General features: G+C 38.8%; 1 protein-coding gene across 1 annotated transcript in view; it reads right to left on the reverse strand.

Moving 5' to 3' along the window:
* Positions 1-474: 474 nt before the first annotated feature.
* Positions 475-20,790, reverse strand: part of MAN1A2 (mannosidase alpha class 1A member 2) — a 136,313-nt gene continuing 115,997 nt past the window's right edge. The window contains exons 11-13 of the mRNA XM_079306315.1: positions 14,943-15,115; positions 7,404-7,519; positions 475-5,022 (exon numbers count right to left, since the gene is read on the reverse strand). Of these exons, the coding sequence (XP_079162441.1) occupies positions 4,890-5,022; positions 7,404-7,519; positions 14,943-15,115 (422 nt within the window). The 3' untranslated portion in view covers positions 475-4,889. The remainder of the gene's footprint in view (positions 5,023-7,403; positions 7,520-14,942; positions 15,116-20,790) is intronic.

Here is a 20,790-nt window from a genome sequence, read left to right on the forward strand (position 1 = left end):
GACAGACTTTATTGCCCAACTCACTGGCTACTTAAGTCTCAAGAAAAGCTGGAGGTTTAACCTGCTGGCTTAATTATTTAGTACTATTGCTACCCTGCCTGTCTCTTTACCCTCATCTGAAAGGATCTTTGAACCTTTTAGCCACTTTCACACAATTTGACAAATGGGGAGAAATCTCAAACTTCTGTGAGGTTTGGTGGCTTTCACAATGGTCACCCATTTCACCCAGGAACAGCTTCAAAGTGTTGTGCATGAACTGAGCACCTACAGGGACCTTTTAGAAGCAAGTACGGGGTATAGGGGTTTAATTTTGCAACAGGGGGGTCTTGATAAATGCTTAGGTTGACAAAATCCTTAGTAGGGCTGCAGGGGAAAGAAAAGTTGCAGCACCACCAAGCCTTTGGAATAGGGTCAGCTTCACAGTCCAGTGCTACACAATGCTGCTTTTGGAGGAAAATCACTAAAACAACACCCTTTTCACTTAAAGACATTCTTTATTCAATCTTTTTTTTATATACAATATTATTTTTTAATCTGTAAAAAGTACATATGCAGGATTCCAGGTCAGAGGCAGAAGGTTTCCACATCAGAAGATAGACTTTTGCCCTTTTATTATTTTGGAGGAAAAAAATAATCTCTCAGTTTTAGACAAAGCAAGAATAAAGGCAGAATGCAAATCCAACTTCCACCAAGCGATTAGGATTAAAGGCAACAATTCACTGTAACAGGTCAGGCTGTCTCCTCCGACTTTGGTGGTTCCCAACTTTCCTGGGCAATTACAGAGCAGTTTGTTAGAAGGCGCTGACAGCTGAAGCAGCTCGAGCTTATCATCTCTGCTACAGATTTATGCACACAACTTGCAAAAGAGCCTGGGTTTCCTCTTTGTATGGCAACTCAAACTCTTGAGTCAGAAGACTGTTATCTCAAAATTCAAGGAGTGAAAGAGGGATGTCTTACTCAGGGTGAACTACAGTATGGGTCAAGAGCTTGCTTTCATTTTTCTCTGGTATCAAGAAGCCTGTTTCTTGTTTGTCCTTCCCTTATAAACATGGGCTGGGCTTTGTAGTGTAAATACCAACAGGGCTTGCCTAGGGGATGCACCTCTAACCTTGAAGGATGGCATTACATTTAATTATTGTTACCTTTCAGAACCCAGGGAACATTCAAATCTTGTAAAATCCTGTGGGGGGATATGTCATTGTCTAGCAGCCAGAACACAGTGATTCACAAATTTGGAGCAGGAAGCTGAAGGAACAGCAAAGGAGTGACTGGCACATGGAACTACTTGGTCTTCCTTCTACTCTAGGACACTTGCTATTTTTCACACTTTCCTTGAACTTTCAGTTTGAAGGACTAGATTGTGCAGAAAAATTAACATTCATTATAGCATTCAAGGGTTTTGTTTTATTTAGAGGACAAAACTAAGAAGTTGACTTCTTGACTGCAGGACATGCACAGCTCCAGGGTTGTTAATGGAAGCTGCAGAAATCTGGCCCCTTTGAAAAGTCAAGCTCTAATTGTTAGAAAAAAAAATTACTGCTGGCACATCCTGATCAACAGGCAAGTTAGAGGCTTGGACTAGGAAAAGTTTTGACTGCATGCAAACAGGAAATAGACAATTCTGGGATTTCCAGGCTATTGCCCAAACCCAGTATGCCAAAAATATGATTTTTTGTTTTTTATTTCATTCTGTAAGGGGAGAGGGTATTGTAGAAATTGTAAAATGGGACAGCTACCTAGAGAAAATGAGGATTTTTTTTGTTAGAGAATACAGTGCAAGACTCAGAAACAGCTAGGACTAAAAAGTCATTTTTGTGCTTAAACTTACACTCCTATCTTCAAGAAAGACAGACAGCAGCAACAGAATGAAAATGGCAGCATTCTACTGTACCTTATATACCCAGAGGGAAAACAGTCTGAACTTTGGGTTGCAGGTAATGCCATTTTGCAGATCAGAACCTACTTCTCTGTGAAGGACTCAGAACCAGGGTACATGACTTCAGTCAGAAGTTCCAGTATCTGTGGTGCTTGGTAATTAAAGCATGTACCTTGGACAGAACCCATTGCCTTCAAACTCTGCTTGATCTAGGAAATCTCAGGACAAAATTTATGAAAGACACAGCAATTAGTCCTTAAAATGCCCTATTTTGGATAGACTCTGCATACCATTAGCTTCTGGAGGAAAAGAACAGTTGGTATTTTTAAGAGTGATGGAGAATAAACCGACTGTTGTTGGGGTAACTGGAAAACAAGAAACAAGTATCCTTAATTTGGTACCTGCCGCTTATCTACACAAAGAAACAGCAGCACTGTACATCTGCTTTAAGAAGAACACCATCCCATAATGTGAAATGGCTTAGTCCTCAATTCAGGCATTCTTGTGCCAGTAAGTTAACACACTGGGATGCACAGAGAAATTAAATTTCAAGGGTTCCTCTTTAATTCACAAGAAGGGGATGGAGGAGGAGAAGCAATGATAAGAAGTTTGCTGTTTCTGGGACTCCAGAATTCTGTCCTTGACCTTTCTCTGAACAGACTGGCAGCCATTCTACACCTGCATTTATCAGGAGGAGTACAGGGATGGGTCTAGGGGGCAGAAAGTGCTTTTATTATTTTTTCTTCTTTCTTTTTTTTTTTAACAGAAGGGTCTGCCTTTCCTCTTTCTCCTATATACCCAGAGACATGTAGGAGAACAAGGCAATTGAGTGCAGCTTTAAACTAATAACAGTTCTCATAGGATCAGAAAAACAATTTGAAAACACAACATATGTGAACTTGGGAAAATGAAAAATTGCTAGTTCTTCAGTAAGTCACTGAATAATAATTAGAAAAATAAATTAATGTTGGGCCAGTAAGAATAATCCATTTATTAGGATACTTCTAATTTTAAATAAACAATTACTGAAATCAGTATTATTTACTATATCAATTACTTTATAAGTTCTCAAATTATTTTCAGGATACTGCTGCAAATTACAGCAACAAAGTAACTGGTATTAACGTACAAACATCGAGACTGAAACTTTTCCCAAGCTCTGTGTTTTCTTCCTCTTAAACTGAAGTACCTGTCTGGAAAAAAAGCATCTGATAGCATTTTTACTTAGATCATATGATGATATCTATGTCTAAGTTGGTAACACAGACTAAGGAAGAATAATTTTGGGGGGAAATTTTACAGTCAGATATATTATAATGTGATAAAGAGAAAAGATTTTTTATATAAAACATCATATAAAAACTTTTTTGAGGACGGAAAATAGCATTCCCTTTAAATCTGATGCTGTACCACTGTAGTTCATGGAAGAGTTCTTCCACTAGCTTCAGTACAAAAACATCATCAAGATTTTTTAAAGACTCAATCTGTGTGCTAATTAGGAGGGAAAGCAGCACCTAAAGTCTGCTTTTCAGCAAAGGGGCCAGTCACCATGGCAAAAAGATTTGAGAGCTATATATATAGTGGAATAAAAAAAATAATTTGAGCTGTAAGGGTTCTGAAGAACAGTAAAAAGAGATTGAGAAAGACAAAATTGAAAAGATGAAAAATCTGGAAAGATGAAATTTTTTCTAGCAAATAAATGAAGACTGAAAAAGACTCCATAAGTGATACTATCCAGCCCAGCCATGAAGTACTTGAAAAAATCCCATGCAGGTAGCAGCATCATAAATTAATGAAAGAAGAGACTCTTCAGTTTCTTTTCCCAGTCACATGTAAGAGATGTTAAGCTGTTTCCAAAGATCATGTTGGATTTGTACTGGAGCACCCAGAAAAAATGCAAATTTTGTAAAGCAAATAAAATTAAGTTTTAGGCTTCTGTCAGACACATATATACCTGCAAATAAGGTTCTGTGAATAGAATCCAAAGAATGAAAATTAACAGATTGTGTACAAAAATACAGAGCAGCAAACTCTCACTGCTTAGCTCAAGGGGAGCTTCTTTTAGTTCCATATACTGTATCCACCTACATAAATCACGAAACAGTTATGCTCATGTTGTCATCGCTGTTTATTTAGCTAAAAGAACCAGCACTAAAAAGAGAATGGTTTTTTTCATGTGACATAATTTGTGAGGAAGGGGAACTCAGGCTCCTTCCTACTCCTACTTTCTACTCCTGTGATATGCTCCAGACTCTGACTGAGCTTGCCAAATGAACTAAGCCCACGCTGATGACAGTGAACTACAAATGAAATGCTTACTAATTGTTTTTTCTTTTTGGATATAAGCATTATTTTGAAAAGGGAAAATGAGGAGGCAACACTTTTTGTATTCAGAGTTTAGCTCTAACAGATTAGAGGCTCTGAGAATGGCTGCCAGTCTGGACAAACAAATGCTCCTTAGAAAATTCAAACAGGTACAGAAAGAAATTGAAATCCTGATGCTGCTGGTGCAGTGGTGTTGCTTTTTGCTGTTGCTTTGTTCATGCCATCACAAAAAAAAAAAAAAAAAAAAAAAAAACAAAGAAGAAAGAAAAAAAAAGAAAGAAAGAAAAAGAAAACCTAGGTATTTGGAGCCCACCCAGTCTGAAGAGGTGACTGTGTGTTGTTTCTTGCAACAGCAAGCAGCAAGTTCCTCTCCCTGGATGGGAAAGCCTCTTCTTCCTTGTGCTGCTGCATTTATATTATCTGTAGATTCCATGTCTTGCCAGGGTTCAAAGCGTGTGAAGTCTCCATCCTGCAAAATACACACTCACGTGTTTTGGTCATGTATAAAACAGAACTTTAAACTTATTTATATGCTGAAGAGCTTCGTTTCCCATGCCAATACTTGCTTGACTCGGGGGTCTAGGTTTACAAAGTGTCTGTCTGTCTCCCCTCCTGCTAAAGTCTCAAGTGGTCCATGTAAACAAAACAGAGCTGAAAACAGTCTCTCTTCCTCTTCATAGAGCTGTTTTTATCGATATGCAGGATTTCCTGACAGTGTGGTGTTGGCTAAATGTAGAACAGGCAGAGGATGAGCTTCTGTGTTAAAAACCCAGTTGTCTAATGGTAGGAGATCATCATTGGAGAAAAGCAGATACAAATACCTAAATACCAAGACAGAGATAAAAAACATTAGTATTAAAGCAGAGCATGGGCAGGCAGGAGCAACAGGCAGAGCAGTTCAGATCAAGCACTTCACTGAAAAGTAATTATAAAGACAGGACTTTAATCTTTCCAGTAAATTTTTGTTTTTTGAGTCTCCCTTGAAAGACTTGCAATGTACAACAAACATCAAGACACCAACCACAAGTATTTGGGGGGCAGGAGAGCAGAGAAGTCAGAAAGCTTTTCTTAATGGAGCAAACCCACTTGAAAATTCTAATCCTCTTTAATCCAAACCAAAGATTTCATGGCAGCACAACAGAAGCTACTAAACCATGCCAGGTATCTGATTTGTCATCACCGTTCTGGAAGATGGTTCAGCTTCTTGTGAGAAATGGCTCAATAGACTGTACAGAGGTTTTCACAGATGCTGTACATTATAATACAATGCAGAGGACATGAAGCATGTAACAAAATAAGGATTACTGAGCATATGCAGAAAAAAAGTATTTGTTGTTCCTTTTTTCTTAATGCACACTTTTGAATGTGGCTGTGCTGTAACTCTGTAGGACAAACTGATAATAGGGAACTGTCACAGCTTCCTAACACAACTGCTAAAACTCAAAGGACATTTCCATTGTTACAGAAAACCTGGCTGAGTGCAAGCACGACAGCGGGGTGCATAGGATCTCCCAGCTCCTGCTTGTTTTCCTGCCATCCAGAAAAAGACAGCTCTTGCTGCACTTGACAAGGGTGTCATTCCCATTGGTGGACTCTGCCACATCCAGAATGTGCACACTTGTTCTGCTGCTCCTTTGCTCTCTCTGCATCAGAGACCGGGAGTGTGCTGCTTTCAGCCTTGTGTCACTGCCTGATCAATTCTTCTGCTGCCTTTATTTGCCAGCTCTATCCACGATCCAGTCAGTGGAGCCCTACTTTTTCTTTCCTTCCTCATCTGTTTACAGATAAAAAATTCTTGCAGAGATGATTCAGTTTTGTCACACATCTCGTCTCCACCATGCTTTTCATTTGTCTTTAAAGCATCAGGCCCTTCCTTTCCTAATACTTCTTCCTTGCTCTCTCCTGCTGCAGTTCTCCAAGCTTTCTCAGCACAGCAGCAATATTTCATCTTACTCAAACTCACCGTCCTCATTTGATTCACACTTTTCCTTTGAATAACTTCAGCAACCTATTTCTCCATCTTGGTCCTTCCCACTCAACAGGTACCTTCAGGCCAGGTACCACTCAAAACTCTCAAATTTGCTGTGTATCTCCAATGAACTGAAGTAACTAAGCAGCAACAAAGCATATTTGGGACAGTTACCAAATCAGAATTTGAGAGGAATGAATATGCAGAAGTAATCATAAATAGCAGAAAATATTACAGCAGGTATTGCTTTAGACATATTCTATGTCCCTCTTCTAAGGAACATCTTCATTTTCCTCATGACATCACACCCAACCCCTCTGTCTTTATTTTCATTCAGGATATCTTGCTTGACCTAATGTTCTCTGCTTTATCTCAAAGTGAAACCAGTTTCTGGTTTGGCTTATGCCAATTGCATCAATGTCAAAAACATAAAACATCGAGCTCTTCAATAAACCTTTGTTTTGTTCCACAAGCAGAAAATGCTCCAAACCTAAAGTCAGTAAAAATTTCTGAGTTTTTTCCTAGAAAGAAAGAAATGCCACCGTCTGTAATACTTGCATTGTAGTATATGCAGTTACTGAATGATGCATCAGTGTATTTTCAGATCTCCTTGTGATTATTTAAGATGCAGACAGGATTCTGCACCATTATGCATGGTGATACATCAATAGTCAGCCTTGCCACCACAGAAGTCCCTTAGGAGCAGATTTCATTTTCTCATTTGGCTTTTATAGGCAGATCAATCTTACACCATCAGCTCCTGAAGAGGTACTGTTTCTCTGACCTGACCTGTTTGAAACTGCTGCCTCTCTCTTTGGGACCACTACTTTTAGTCTCCAGAAAATGAACTTGAAGGAGTAAGTGAAATAAAATTAAATAAGGCAACAGAAGAGGTAGCAGTGACTGACTTTCTTTTTATAATGGTAACACGAGGCAACAAAGTATTGTGATTAGGTAGAGGAATTCGGTAAGGAGCCAGCAGAAAGATAGAATAACCACAGTGTCCCCTTACACAGGATGAACTTGGAGCCCCTTTTTCCCAGTGAAACATGCTGTGATGCCTGAATTAGGCACAAGAACTGCCATTTTCAGGACCTTCTTTCTCCCTGTTTCATTTTGAGCTCCTAATATTCAAAGTCAGTCAAAGACTGACTCTACCTGTGGAGCCACTACATTCTTCTAGAATTCAGATGTGAGCTTTTACAGAAAGATGCAGGAATTAAAAGGACTTACTTCAAAGTTTCAGCAAGGAAAAAGCTCTGCTGTACATCATCATATGTAGGAGATGAGGAATAGACATCCTTGACACCAGAAAAGCCACCACTAACTCGGCAATACTTGTCAATTGCCTGCAAAAAGAAAGGGAAAAGATACAGAACATTTAACTGTAGAATAAAATTTGGAAACTTTAAAGCATCAAGCTTGATCAGCAAAGAAGGTGGTTCTTTTTGTGCTGCATTTTTCTGCTGTGAATCTCTGTTGAAGGATGCTATGGACATCAACAGTTTATGCTGAAAAACAAGAAAAAGAAACTGGACACATACAGAAGTACCATCCATCCAGGGTTATTAATGACACCACATTTGGCAAACTGCTACATGATAAGAAAGTATTCTGGGGAAGAACATTTTCTTTCCTATGTATTTACTGTTGGCTGATATTGACAAGACAAGGACTCTGTAGACTTTTTCTCTGAGCTCATGCAGGTCCTCATTGGTGACACTGGGTAGAATATCCATTAGTTAAATCAATGCAATAAGTGTTGTGAAGTGCACAGGAAGGTAACAAATATTCCTGGATTTTGGAACTGAAAGAATCTGAAGCATTGTGGGAATTCTTTGACTGGTAGCTAGTCATGGAGACTTACTGAAAGTAGAAATAAAATACTGTACTCATCTTTATGGACTGTTGATTTCATCCTGTAAACTCTTCTAGCTGATGCTTTTGCCCCTCATCTTCTTCTCCTAAATACGATATTCTCTGTTTCCCCCATTATACAATTGAAACTCAAGTCAGTTTGTGTGCTGGACTGCAGCAGAGCTCTTTAACGCATGGAGTTCAAATCCATATACATTCCATGAAGGAAGGGGCCAATGGTTTCCCCCCTACCCCCCAGCTCCAACACAGCACTGTGAAAAGCACAATGGAAGAGGAGGAGACTGGAAAGAAGGCGCCAGTAGCTTGGAGCACCTCTCACCTACACTTTCATTATTCCATTTGCACGCACGACCTTACAGCACACAAGGATATCAGCCATTAAAACTGGCTCAGAAGAAACGACTGAAAAGATTCACAGGTTATTTGTGCTTCCCTGCTGCTTTGACTGTGCTTCCTCAGCAGACACCAACTCTTTTAATAGATTCATGCAGGGACAGAAAAGAAGCAGGGATGAAGGAAAATGTTTGTCTCGGGCTGTCTGTCATTACCAATGACTGAGCATAGCTACCTGTAGATCAGTAATCTGTGATTCAGCCCGATAGCCTTGTGTGAAGCTCCTCTCCACATGGTGCTTTAGGCCCACATTTTTGTTAATTCTGATTTTTGCTAGATATACTCAGCAGAAGCTGAGGGGAGCCAAGGCAGGGGAGCAAATAAGTTTTGAATGATGCCCTCTTTATGCAGAGAAAACAGATTCAATCAAAACTAACTCTTCAAGGATCTCAGTATTGCCTTTGCATACCAGAAATACTGGGAGACAAAGAGGAATTTTCCACTGACCAAAGAATGTCAGCAGGTGCTGTCACTGAAATCAGATGGAAAAGCGAAAAGTTGAGCAGGATACCCAGGGCAGTAACCCACAGCACAGAAGGTACTCCTAGACCTCCTCCTAGAATACACTCTTACCCTCTGGAAATCAGACTGTTCATGGACCAAAGAATAATCCAGACTGCACAAAGTTCTTTTACATTTCTGAAGAGCAAGGCTTTTAGAAAAGCAAGTGGAGAGACTAGCAAAAGGATGTTATTGGAATGGCTGTGGCTCTAGAGCCTGAACTTATGCCAAGAAAGGTACAATTTTTCTTGGCAAAATCTAATCCTTGCTGTAATTCCTTATCTCAAGCACAGCTTTCTCCAAGTTTGGATGAAAACTCTCCATTTTTTGTTGGAACTGGAGTCTAAAAGGAGAAAATGTCTGGGTGAATTGTTTTCAGATTTGGTTACTGGTGCAGGCTAGGGCTACATTGAGACTAGTCACATGCTAACATCCTGGTTGATCAGATTTTCTCTACAGTGAAGAAAAAGGTTTAGGTCTATGTGACACATCTAGCCCTACTGTACCAAATGCAGGGCAATCTCTTCATCTGCACGCTCTTGCACAACCAAAGGGATGCTAGCTACCACATGGCGGCCAAAAACCAACATGAACAAAACAAAAACACCCAACACCACTCTCTCCACACAAAATCAAACCAGACCAATCAACCAACTAACAAAAAGGAAAGAAAAAAACTAATTGCTTAGCTTCTGAAGAAATAATGCACATGCTGTTTACAGAACCATTTGCATATTCCTCCCCAGAACTCTTACAGTCACTAGGCAGGTGTTACATGAATGAACACGGGCCAAAGCACTTTTGCTTTTTAGGCAGAAAATGAAGTGCCTGCTCTTGCCACTATCCCCTTTCATAATAACACCTTGTGCCTGCTCTGAAGCATGGCAAGATGGAGGAAGAAGCCCCAGTGGTAAAAACTCTGCCAGAATTCCCAGCACATTGTCTGATCAGGACAGAGTTTCTCTGGTCAGTCAGTTAGCAACCCTGATGCTGTGTACCACAGCCTGTACAGGAGAAACCTGCTAGTGACTGTGGCAAAATGAAAACAAGGAATACATAGTACCACTGTTAGGACACCATCTCCATCCTCCAGAGGAATTAAATCCCCAAGTGAGTGGACCAGACAAAATTTTCTTATTTTGGAAACTGTAGCTAATGGATAGCACTGAGATCCTGCTCTGTGCTGCAGACAGCTTATACTTGGGTAACTAAGCACAACACTGGTGCAATCAGCAGGCCTACAAGCCTGGAGAAATAAAATGTTTTAACGATATCATTTTTCTTTTTCCCTTATGGTTACCAAGTAACCTTGTATCTTCAGAAATTTCTCCTTGGGAAGGGAGACATGTTCAGAATAGTCAAAGGATTTACCCTAGCTGATCACAGCTCTATATAATACAGGTAGTAGTGAACTCTACAGGGAAAAAGCCTCTGAAAGATTGCTTTACAGCCATCCAAACAGAAAATTTTAAAACATTAACAAATAATTTGTCCTTGATTCAGAGCTGTATAGAACTGCAGGACAGTAGCTGAAAAGCCTGGTGCCACAGACAAGCTGCTTAAATACTTGCAATTTTCAGTGTTCTGTCTGCACACAGACCTCAGAGTAGTTGGTGTCATGGCATCTGATTTGTCACCCAGATATGCTTTCACTCCAGAGCTGAAGACCAGTCTCCCCAATAAAACAGTGCTTAATTTTTTGCACCCTAGAATACAGAGAAGTTCCAAAATGACTGGAAGGGTATTAAGGTAATACTGCTACCATTACAAGGCATTGGCAGACTCAATAACTTTAGGATGGCATACCTGATGTTAGTTCCAATCACTTACAGAGACACAGGGATATATATATATATATATATATATATATATATATATATATATATATATAAATAAATAAATAAGAAATAGAGGATAACTGGTACCAATCAGCATGGTTTTATAAAAAAACTATCTTGGTCAAAAGCTTGATCTCTTTCTTTAAAGCTAAAAATTTGACAAATAAAGGTAAATGCAGAACTGTAATAAACTTAAAGGTTCTGAGGCAATTGACATGGTACTTTAAGATGTTATGGGAAGACAAAGAAGCATTACACTATATCAATATAATTCAATTTAAAACTGACTGGCAGCACTCTAAGAAAGAACTGGCAATGCAAAATCATCACAAAATAGAGCTGCTTCTCACCGAGATCCACAAGGAGCAATCTGAAGTTTTATCAATCACTGCAACACTGCAGCTGGCTAAAATGACGTAAGTAAATAACAACAGACAGTGTAACCTGCTGGTAACTGGGTGCCAAACAAAATGAGTTTCATAAAACCAGGCACATAATCTAAATCCAGTCATCAAGACTGTGTAACTGCAAACCCAGGCTAGCCTGGAAGGTAGAGACAACCTTTGGAATGCAGAAACACTTCAAAGACTTCCATGGTCATGTAAGACAATTCAGTCTGATTTCCTGCTAGGACATTGTGGCAGATGTACACAAGGACAGTAAACAGGGAGACAGCAGCATGGACATAGTGTTATTTTTGCACAGGCTAAACTTTTTTCCACTGAAGTCAACACTGGAATATGCAATTCTAAAATTCATTTTTACAGAAGGATGATGAACTTATGTAGGTGCAGGCATTCAGAGAAAATGTTTTACAGTGAGAGGCAATGCAATTTGTTTAGCATCTTCAGTAGAGTCAGCACTAAGCTTATTATATTCTAAGAAAATTCTTTGGAAAGAAAACAGGGGAGAAAGGAAATTTTTAAATGGCTTAGGAAGTCATAAGAAAACTCAGTGACTGAGAGCTGAAACTAGGCAAATTCAAATGGGAAATAAAACATGTTTTTTTTTAACAGCAAGAATAAATAAATAATGGAACAAACTACCAGAAGTAGTGGATTTTCTAGTTTCTTTTATTCAAATGCAGAATAGAACAGGAGAATATTCAGCAGCACACTCCTGCCAAATACACATATCTTGACTCAAAAGTAACACAAAGTGAAGTTTCAGTGCCTGTAACATACAGGAGGTCAACGTGAACCTAAGTTCTTTGGAAATAAAATTTGACGTGCTTCTAGATTGGACCCCAGCTCCCTCAGTTTCTCTGAGGGTGTTTTTGGTGGCATATGTGACTTTTCTTGACTGTGCCAAAATAAAAATGTGCCAGTTTCTTCACAAGCTGTCATACTGACAGCTTCTAACCCATGAAACTGTGAAACCATATTTCTTTTACCTCCAACCTATGTCTGGCTCTTTCCTGTCTACTCTTCTTCACTAAGTAGAATCACAGAATGGCTTGGGCTAGAAAGGACCTCAAAGATCATCTAGTTCCAACCTCACTGCCATGGGTGGTAGGGATGCCACTCACCAGAACAGGATGCTCAGGGCTCCATCCAACCTGATCTTGAACACTTATATCCCCAGCTTCTCTGGGCAACTTGTTCCAGTGCCTCACCACCCTCTCGGTAAAGAATTTCCTTCCAACATCTAATATAAATCTGTCTCTCTCAGTTAAAAACCATTACCTTTTGTCCTGTCACTATCTCCCCATATAAAAATACCATCTTGCTTCTTTTAATAAGCCCCCTTTAGGTACTAAGGGGCTACAATGAGGTGTGCTTGGAGCCTTCCCTTCCCCAGGCTGAACAACCTCAGCTCTCTCAGTCTGTCTTTGTAGGAGAGGTGCTCCCACCCTTGGATCATATCCATGTCCCTTCCTGGAACCTGCTCTGACTGGTCCATGTCTTTCTTCTGCTGAGGGCCCCAGATCGGGGTGCAACTGAGGTCTCATGAGGGCAGAGAGCTATAGGTCCTTCCATTCCATCTTATTATCAATCCTCAATTTGCCTGAAGTTAGCCTGAGCTTCAGATCTTGTCTATTTATTTTCACTGTTAGTAGAAGCTCTGACAAAGTCAGCAGCCTCTGTGGTGCAATCATACTTAGTGAGACACACAAGTCCACAACTCTTAATTGAACCCTTCATTCACACAGCTCAGATTAGTAATTGGCTTTACATGCCTATTGTGAAGTGGTGGTTCTTATTGCTTTCAAACAATTAGCCTGAAAAGGATTTTAGTAATTTTCTGCACTTACCCTGAGTATCCTGCACGCATATTTGTGTAATACTTCAGCCAGCCCCCCAGCATACCATCATCCAATTTGACTGGTCCAATACAATTGAGATGTATATTGTCTCCAGTGCTAAGTACAGTATTAGGGAGAATTAGCCTTTTTTTAATCAGGAAAGAGATAGAGACCCTATCACAGGGATTTATGGTCACTGAGGAAATGTGAAATTGAACTTCCTGGTTTTTCCCCTACAGACACTGGATTTGGAAAAATGTAACAAAACAGACAAAGCATATGATTTGAACTAAAGATCATAAGTTTTGTCAAAAAATAGAGATAATAAATCAAAGTATGCTTCAGAGGTTGGAAGGCAAAAGGAAGACAAATCCAGACAGTGCTGCACAATAGCAGTAAGCCAACTGCTCTGTGTGTCACACCACATTCTTTGCTATTTATAAACGATGGAATAAACAGCCAGAGCTGTGTGTGATAGAGAAGAAGAAAAAGTAGTGAGTAGGTGTGAGGAATAAACACAAGAACTTATTATCTATATGCAATGAACAGAAAATCCTGGGGAACAAAAAGCTTCAAGCTTCTGTGTCAGTATGATAGTGGGGTAAAAAAATTCCTAATTGTGGGAAGGAGGGGTTTGCAAAACCATTTATGAAGAAGTCAAAGATATTTTATGGCTATGTTCGATAAAGAAATATTTATCAAGGAAACAAGAAGAAGAAGGAAGTCTGTAAGCACAGAGGCAATTAAACACATAGTCTGCTTGATTTACAACTTTGATGGAGGCTGACAGAAAGATAAAATAAAATCCTATCCTGCACACAGAGAAAATTTGAGGCAGGGGAGGAAGAAGGGAGGGTTTGCTTTGAAAGCATTAATGGTGACCAATATAATGGAGAAAGCAAATGGAAAAAACTGAACAAAATGCAATTAAAATACACGCTTTGCAGTGTGCTTAAGAGACTGATCCTGGACTGAAAATCTTTAAATCTGTAAATCCTTTAACCTATTACAAAGGACCTCTCCTTAGCTTGGATCATCCAGCCATAGCTTCTGAAAGGAGCGCGTGTTAAACCAGCAAGAATTTTTGCATCTACACAGGCAAGGAGTAGGTTATTAACTTGGTCATATTAGAAATATGCTAGTTTAGGCAGCAGAGATGATGAGACTCAACGTTTGATGTTTCAGAGACAGTAACAGGCTATTCTGGAATACAAATGCTACAAAATGTGGAACCTGTCTCTAGAATAACATAGTCCAAGTTGGAACAAAATAGACTAAAAGGCAAAACCACACTAAAACACAACTGTAAAATACCTGACCTTTTCTAGGTGTTGCAGCTGTGCTGAGGGATGGATAGTAATGAGCTTGGCTAAATATTCTGAATATAGGCATCTCAACAGATATCTTCCCACCTTTTCTTGATCTCTTGCTTCTGGAGCAAAACTGGGTTTCAGCCACAGAATAAAAATATCCAGTCTCCTGGTTTGTCTCTTCCTTTGCTCTTCCCTCACTTTCTTTGGCAAAATATTTCAGTACTAACTTGTTATCTTTAATGTTTATTCTCATCTCTGAAAGTGACTTTGAGCTGTTTCCAAAGACTACTGGAGTGACAGTAGGGAAGTAGAGAAACTCTTGGGGGCTGTGCACTATTGACAACAGTAGGAGTCATGACTAGGGGCTTCTATTTCCACGCCTAAAACTCATGAGCTCTATAATGCTGAATGCACCTCTCACCTGAGCATCTGACTCATCAGATGCAAAACAGCAATAACTGTGTGCACCCTCACATATACCCTGGTTTGCAGGAACCTGTGAAAATCAATTACCACTCAAAGTGTTTCAGTACCATGAGACCAAAGTGGCTTCAAAGGAAATATAGACAAAATTAAATTACTAACAGATAATTAATACAGTTACCTGTGTTGCCTCCCAGCCCCACTGTCTGTACTTGGGATCGTGGGTGAATCTCCACATATACCAATAGGTCTCAATCACCTCTGGCCTTAGGATGTAATACTTCTCATTCTGCCGTACTGCCACCGCCTCCACGCCACCATCAAATTTGAATGCTTCTGGGCCCAGCTTTAGTGCTGCAGAGGAAACAAAAAAAAAAGTATTAGTAAGAAAAAATTTGTTCCATACCAGTCTCCGCAGGAAGGATGGGCAGGAAACTGCTATATACCAAATTTGTGAAAAAAAGCAGAACCTAGCTAGTCTTTAAGCAGTCGCATAAATATTTCCTACTGTTGAGGCCTGTAATTTTTCATATGAATAATGTATCCAATTCCTGTGAGAAAACTAACTATTTTGACAGGACTACAGTAATCCTCTTGAAAATTAATGAAACACTAAGAATATAAACACACTAACACATTCAACTATAGCATAAAATTGAAGTGACCAACATCAGTTCTTTACAGAAAAAACAAAAAAGAAAAAAAGGGTCAACACAGGTTTTGAAGTCCTTTGATCCTCCCCAGCACAGCAGGAAAACATCTTGGAAATAAACCAAGTAGCATCATGCCAAACAATATGTATCTTCATCCAAACTGCTGGTTTAAGGACATGCTCTCAGGCCACTGTAACTGATGTGCTGTGATCTTCAAGTAAAGGGTTTACAACTGGGCAATGAAGTCTTAAGCACACCTGAAACTAAATCTCTGAACTAAGAGATTCATTATTTAAGCCCTTAAAGGAACTTGTAAAAGTCCTGTGCCAGCACTTGGAAGACTACTCATATATGAACGACACACCTGTGAAAATACTGTCTATAATACGAAGTTGCAATTAGACATATTATGTATTAGACAGCTGCACACTGGTCCTCAAATTTAACATTCATAATGTATTGTTATCTACAGCTGCACTCCACCATTTGTTTGGGCAGAGAATTTTTAAGGCACAGAACTCTGAAGTTGCACTCAAGCTTTAAAATTTATCAAAGCAATTAATCATGTAATTCCTATGGGCCAGAGATTCAAATGAACCATGGTTTCATGGGTCTGAAAGGGGAACCTTAGAATACTATAATGAAAAATGCGAGCAAGTCTCAGTGCATGCCCCAGCAGAAAACCTTCAAAATAAGTTTCTTAATCTTTTTGTTTCAAGGGATTATGGCTCCGGATGCCAAAAGAAAAAACATCACTCTCCTTCAGCCACATGAACAATGAGGGAAACTGCATCGAGAAATGTTTATTGCACTTCTTTCCAAATGGACCACTTTATTGGTTTCACTTTAAAAATTTAAATAAATCTTACTATATAATGGAGGAGATAAGATACAAAGTTCTACTTATTCAAAATTCTGAATACAAGAATGGTCATATTGAACCAAATGGAATTCTGTCTGCTCCAGTATTACATCTACAACAATAGTCAAAATCAGACACCAGCAGGGAATGGAAGCACCCATCAAGTATATGAGATGCCATGTCCTACCTTTCTCACCAACCTCTACTGTTTTTGAGCTCAAGACTTCTCCCAAATGAGACATACTTTTTTAGGTGTTAGTAATTCTTAATAGATTTATTTCCCAAATAGTTATCTGGTGCTTCCTTAAATCTGTATAAGCCTTGAACATCCAAAACAACATCTGCTAAGGAGTTTCATATCTCTAATATCTATTTGATGCAGAACCACTTTCCAATGTGATTTTGCAAATCTGCTCAATCCTACCTAGAAGGCCCCTTTTCCACCCTGAATAATACTATCCAATTGAGTTGTGGCTTGAATGGAAACTGTTCCATGCCTTCAGTTAATCTTCTTGCCCTTCTCTGCAACTCTTCCAATTCTACTACATCCCTTGTAAAATGAGAGAGGGCCAGCAAATACAGAAAAAAAAAAAAAGTGCAGATGAGATAAACACAGTGACATAATGACATTTTCTATTTTGCTCTCATTTTGTTTTTCCTGAGTGCTACTGAGTTGACATTTTTAGAATCTCAACAGCAATTTCCTGAATTCCAATGGTCAGTTAACAGTCATCATTTAATATGTGAGGTTAGAAATAATTTTTTCATAGGTGCATCACTTTACATTTAACTACACTGGATTTAATTTGGCAATTTATTATACAGTTATTCAACCTCATAAGGTTCTTATGTAGTGGTTTTTTTTTTCCTATTATCAGCACACTTACCTTACTGCTCCTGTCCTTTTCTGAACATTTATATATGTGCATGTTTTATTTATACATAATACATATTAATGTATGAAATGTAAATATACTATACACTTACAATTTGTATAAATACAGTATACATTCACACACCTATACACACATGTGTAAATATATCAAATATACCAGAGTACTGGTGGTTAACCAGCATTCATCCACTGCAAGAGTGGATTATTTACCTCTATCCTATTTTCTATATTATGCCCATTTTCTTCCAACATGCAGGTACTTGCTGCTTAGATTGTAACTGCTTAATGTCCCTAATGGGCCTTAGCAAAACACTTGTTAAAAAGTCTTCAGGAAACTGGGGAAACATGCATGACAGCTATGTTAGTTTTATCCACCAAAAAAGCTGGATTTCAGGCAGTTCTGGTGATCCACCACCTACAGAAACTGTGATGTCTTCTCTTGCTTTGGAGCCTGCTCATGCATTAAATCTCTAATTATTTGCTCATACCTACTTCTAATGCTATTGGGCACTACAAGAAATTAAACCACCCAAGGATGGGTGACTTCTGCATATTGTGATGATTTCACGGAATTCTTATCCGAAACAAAGGATGCAAAGTTAATCACAGCACTTCTGCTAATAGCTGACAAAAGAAAAGAAGCTATTATGGGTACCTTTCAGGGGCCATTCTTCTAAGCCAAGAACAATCTAAGGCCATTTTATAATGCTGTAGTGGTCACAGAATAATCGAAATATTTTCATATTAACAGCACTGGTAGACTATAGTTTAGGCAGGGAGAGCAGTTGAGAAATAATTTCTCAACTGTGCAAACCTGCAATGCTAAACAAGCACCATTTTAAAAGATTTTAACTGATATAAAATTAATTCAATGAGAGCTGCCAAAAAAAAAAAAAAGCAAATCTTATACTTTTACATAAATGTATTTCTAATTTTAGAAATACTTTTGCAAATATTATTGTATGTTTTGCATGGTGCTTTAAGTCTACAATCAATCTAGCAATAAATTTCCTGAAAGAAAGAAAGGATTCATAATTATAATACTTGCTAGGTTCTAACATACAAAATTGGAGGAAGAGAACATCCAAAGTACTTCTGTTTGAGACTCTGAATGATTCCATCAACACTCATTGCTATTTCATACGTCTCACAAAAACATGTTATTATTCTCATTTCTTCAGCCTTGTCTGTTTAGTTGCTAACTGAGAATCTTGGGACAGAGACAGCATCAATTTATACCCTTGCATATGTCTCAACTGAAATTTCAGTCATCTGTCTTAGCCTGCACTAGAATTCTCAAAAAAACCAGCTAAAGCTGTACCACGATTCTGAGGACAGCTCTTGTCAAGAAACTTTAAAGAAGTGCAAAAAATTTCATCCTAAAATAAGCTCCCTGTAGCCAGTCAATACTTCTTTACACACTATCAGCTTATAACTAGGAAAATTCTTGTGCATAAGGGATGGTACAGTGCACTAAAACCACTGCGTGCTATAGATTAGCACACAATGCTGTCTATACAGATCATTTTGCTTATTTATTTAACCTCTGCAATACCTATGAAAACTGATTATCCAGACTGATCTGTTAGTGATCTTTCTATTATTTAATTTGACTTCTTTTTTGTTGCCGCCTACAGATTTTGCATTGCCAATTATTTTATGCCTATGCCATGTTTCACAGTGGTGCACATTAAGCATGAAAAACAAAGAACTAATCCCCAGAAACTGGAATACCTCAAGATGTGCAATACTCACATAAGCTCAAACATCAAGAAACCTAGTGCCATGAGCTGTATTTTTGTAGTCTTACCAGTGCCCACGGACAGCATTACGATTTCTTCTGCTGGTAAGTGGGCACACAGACCAGAACATCCCTCCTTATCTTCGTTTTTCTCAATATTCTCTCCAAACTGAGAGCACAAGAGACTACAGGAAAATCCTGAAATCTCCTGTCACAGGATGGGAGATTTAGGATGGCTGTAGCATTAATCTATTGATAGTTTATGGTACAAAAAATAGTAAAGTTCATAGGAAGCAGAGGCATGTGTGGACTTAATCGTAACAATATTCTGGTTACAGTTAAGTTCTCTCATTAACCATCAATAAGTCTTTTCAAACCCTCAGTGTTTCTAAGGGGTGCCACATGCATTCACAATTTCCTGAAGAGGGGAAGAGCCTTGGAGGGGGCTCTCATGCTGACATATTCAACAGATCCTGGAGACACAAATCCCTTGCTCAGAGGCAGACCAGAGCCATGACTACACCCCCTGCCTTCACCTTCCAAAGATCACCAGCTTCCTCCAGATGCTGAATTAGAAAGACATCCTTTGAGGAGTGCTGTAGATTGATCCTCAGTTTAAGCAGAATCTACAAGGATTTTCACAGAGCCATGGCAAGGGCCCAAGCTTCTCACAGCATACCTAGTCACTTCTCCAGCCTCTGACTCTGGAGTCTAAGATCTTCTCTCAGATATTCCTGGGGAACATTGATAGGTGACTCAGATTATTAGCGAGACTATGCCCCTGCATAAACTTCGCAATTACATGGCAGTGATGCCAGCTGCCACTGGGACATAATCCCCAAGAAAATACATCAGGAATAGTTTCAAGCACTCTACAGGTTCTCTGTACTAGTCTGCACTGAAATACCCATTTTTTTTCAACAGGCTTTCAAACCTGCAATATGTGCAACAGGTTGATGACAGTTGGCAATATAATGTCCTCATTTTCCAGAAATGCTTTTATTCTGTGAAATTCTTTTTCAATTTTGCTGAGACTCAAGCTCTGCTATGGAAATCTGGGTTGCTTCATAAAGTAGCATTTTCATACTAAAGTATTACAGCACCAGGCACATACTGTAGTTTTTTTATGAGCAGCTGTGGGATGACACAGGAAAGGGCAGCTCTGATGGTTTATCTAAACAAGGAGCTGCATATCGCCTCCACACAGTCTCTGCATCCTGCATGAACTCTTCTGAGGATGCCAAATGGAGCAAGTTCTCTCCCAAGTCCATAGGTGAGAGAAATCAGGCAATCCTCTTTACCTGCTGAACTATAAACCTATTAGCTGAACCAGGATGACTATCTGCCCTATTAATGATGCTTTTTCTGCCATCAGCCAGTTCTGCCATTAAAGTATACAGTGATGCTCAAATTCTGCTGTTAAAACATAATGAGGAAGTTGACATTTCACACATATAAGTTCTTAATTTTCATTGAAAAATGAGTCCAGAAAATTAAGACTAAGACATCCAAACAATCCACATTCCAGGAACTGCATGACTGAACAAAAGAAAACAAGACCATTCAAATTTATAGCTGTCTGTACAGCTTTCAGTCTTTCTTGCTCATGTGTTCTTGTGCAGTCATTAAATATGCAATGAAAACTTTTATCTCCTCCATCTTTTGACTTATTTAGGGTACAGAATAAACATCTGAAGGAATAAAATTAGGTCTGCTTAAACAGCTGTAAATTTAACATTGTTTATTTTTAAATGTCAAATTAAACATTTAAATGCAATTTTTCAGAATACAACAATAGCTGCTATGTCCTACCTTTTTCTCTTAAGCATACTCATATTTTTTTTCTTTTCTTTTTTTAAAGCTGTTGCTATCCAAATA

This window comes from Erithacus rubecula, assembly GCF_903797595.1.
Source record: "Erithacus rubecula genome assembly, chromosome: 1".
Classification (NCBI taxonomy): domain Eukaryota; kingdom Metazoa; phylum Chordata; class Aves; order Passeriformes; family Muscicapidae; genus Erithacus; species Erithacus rubecula.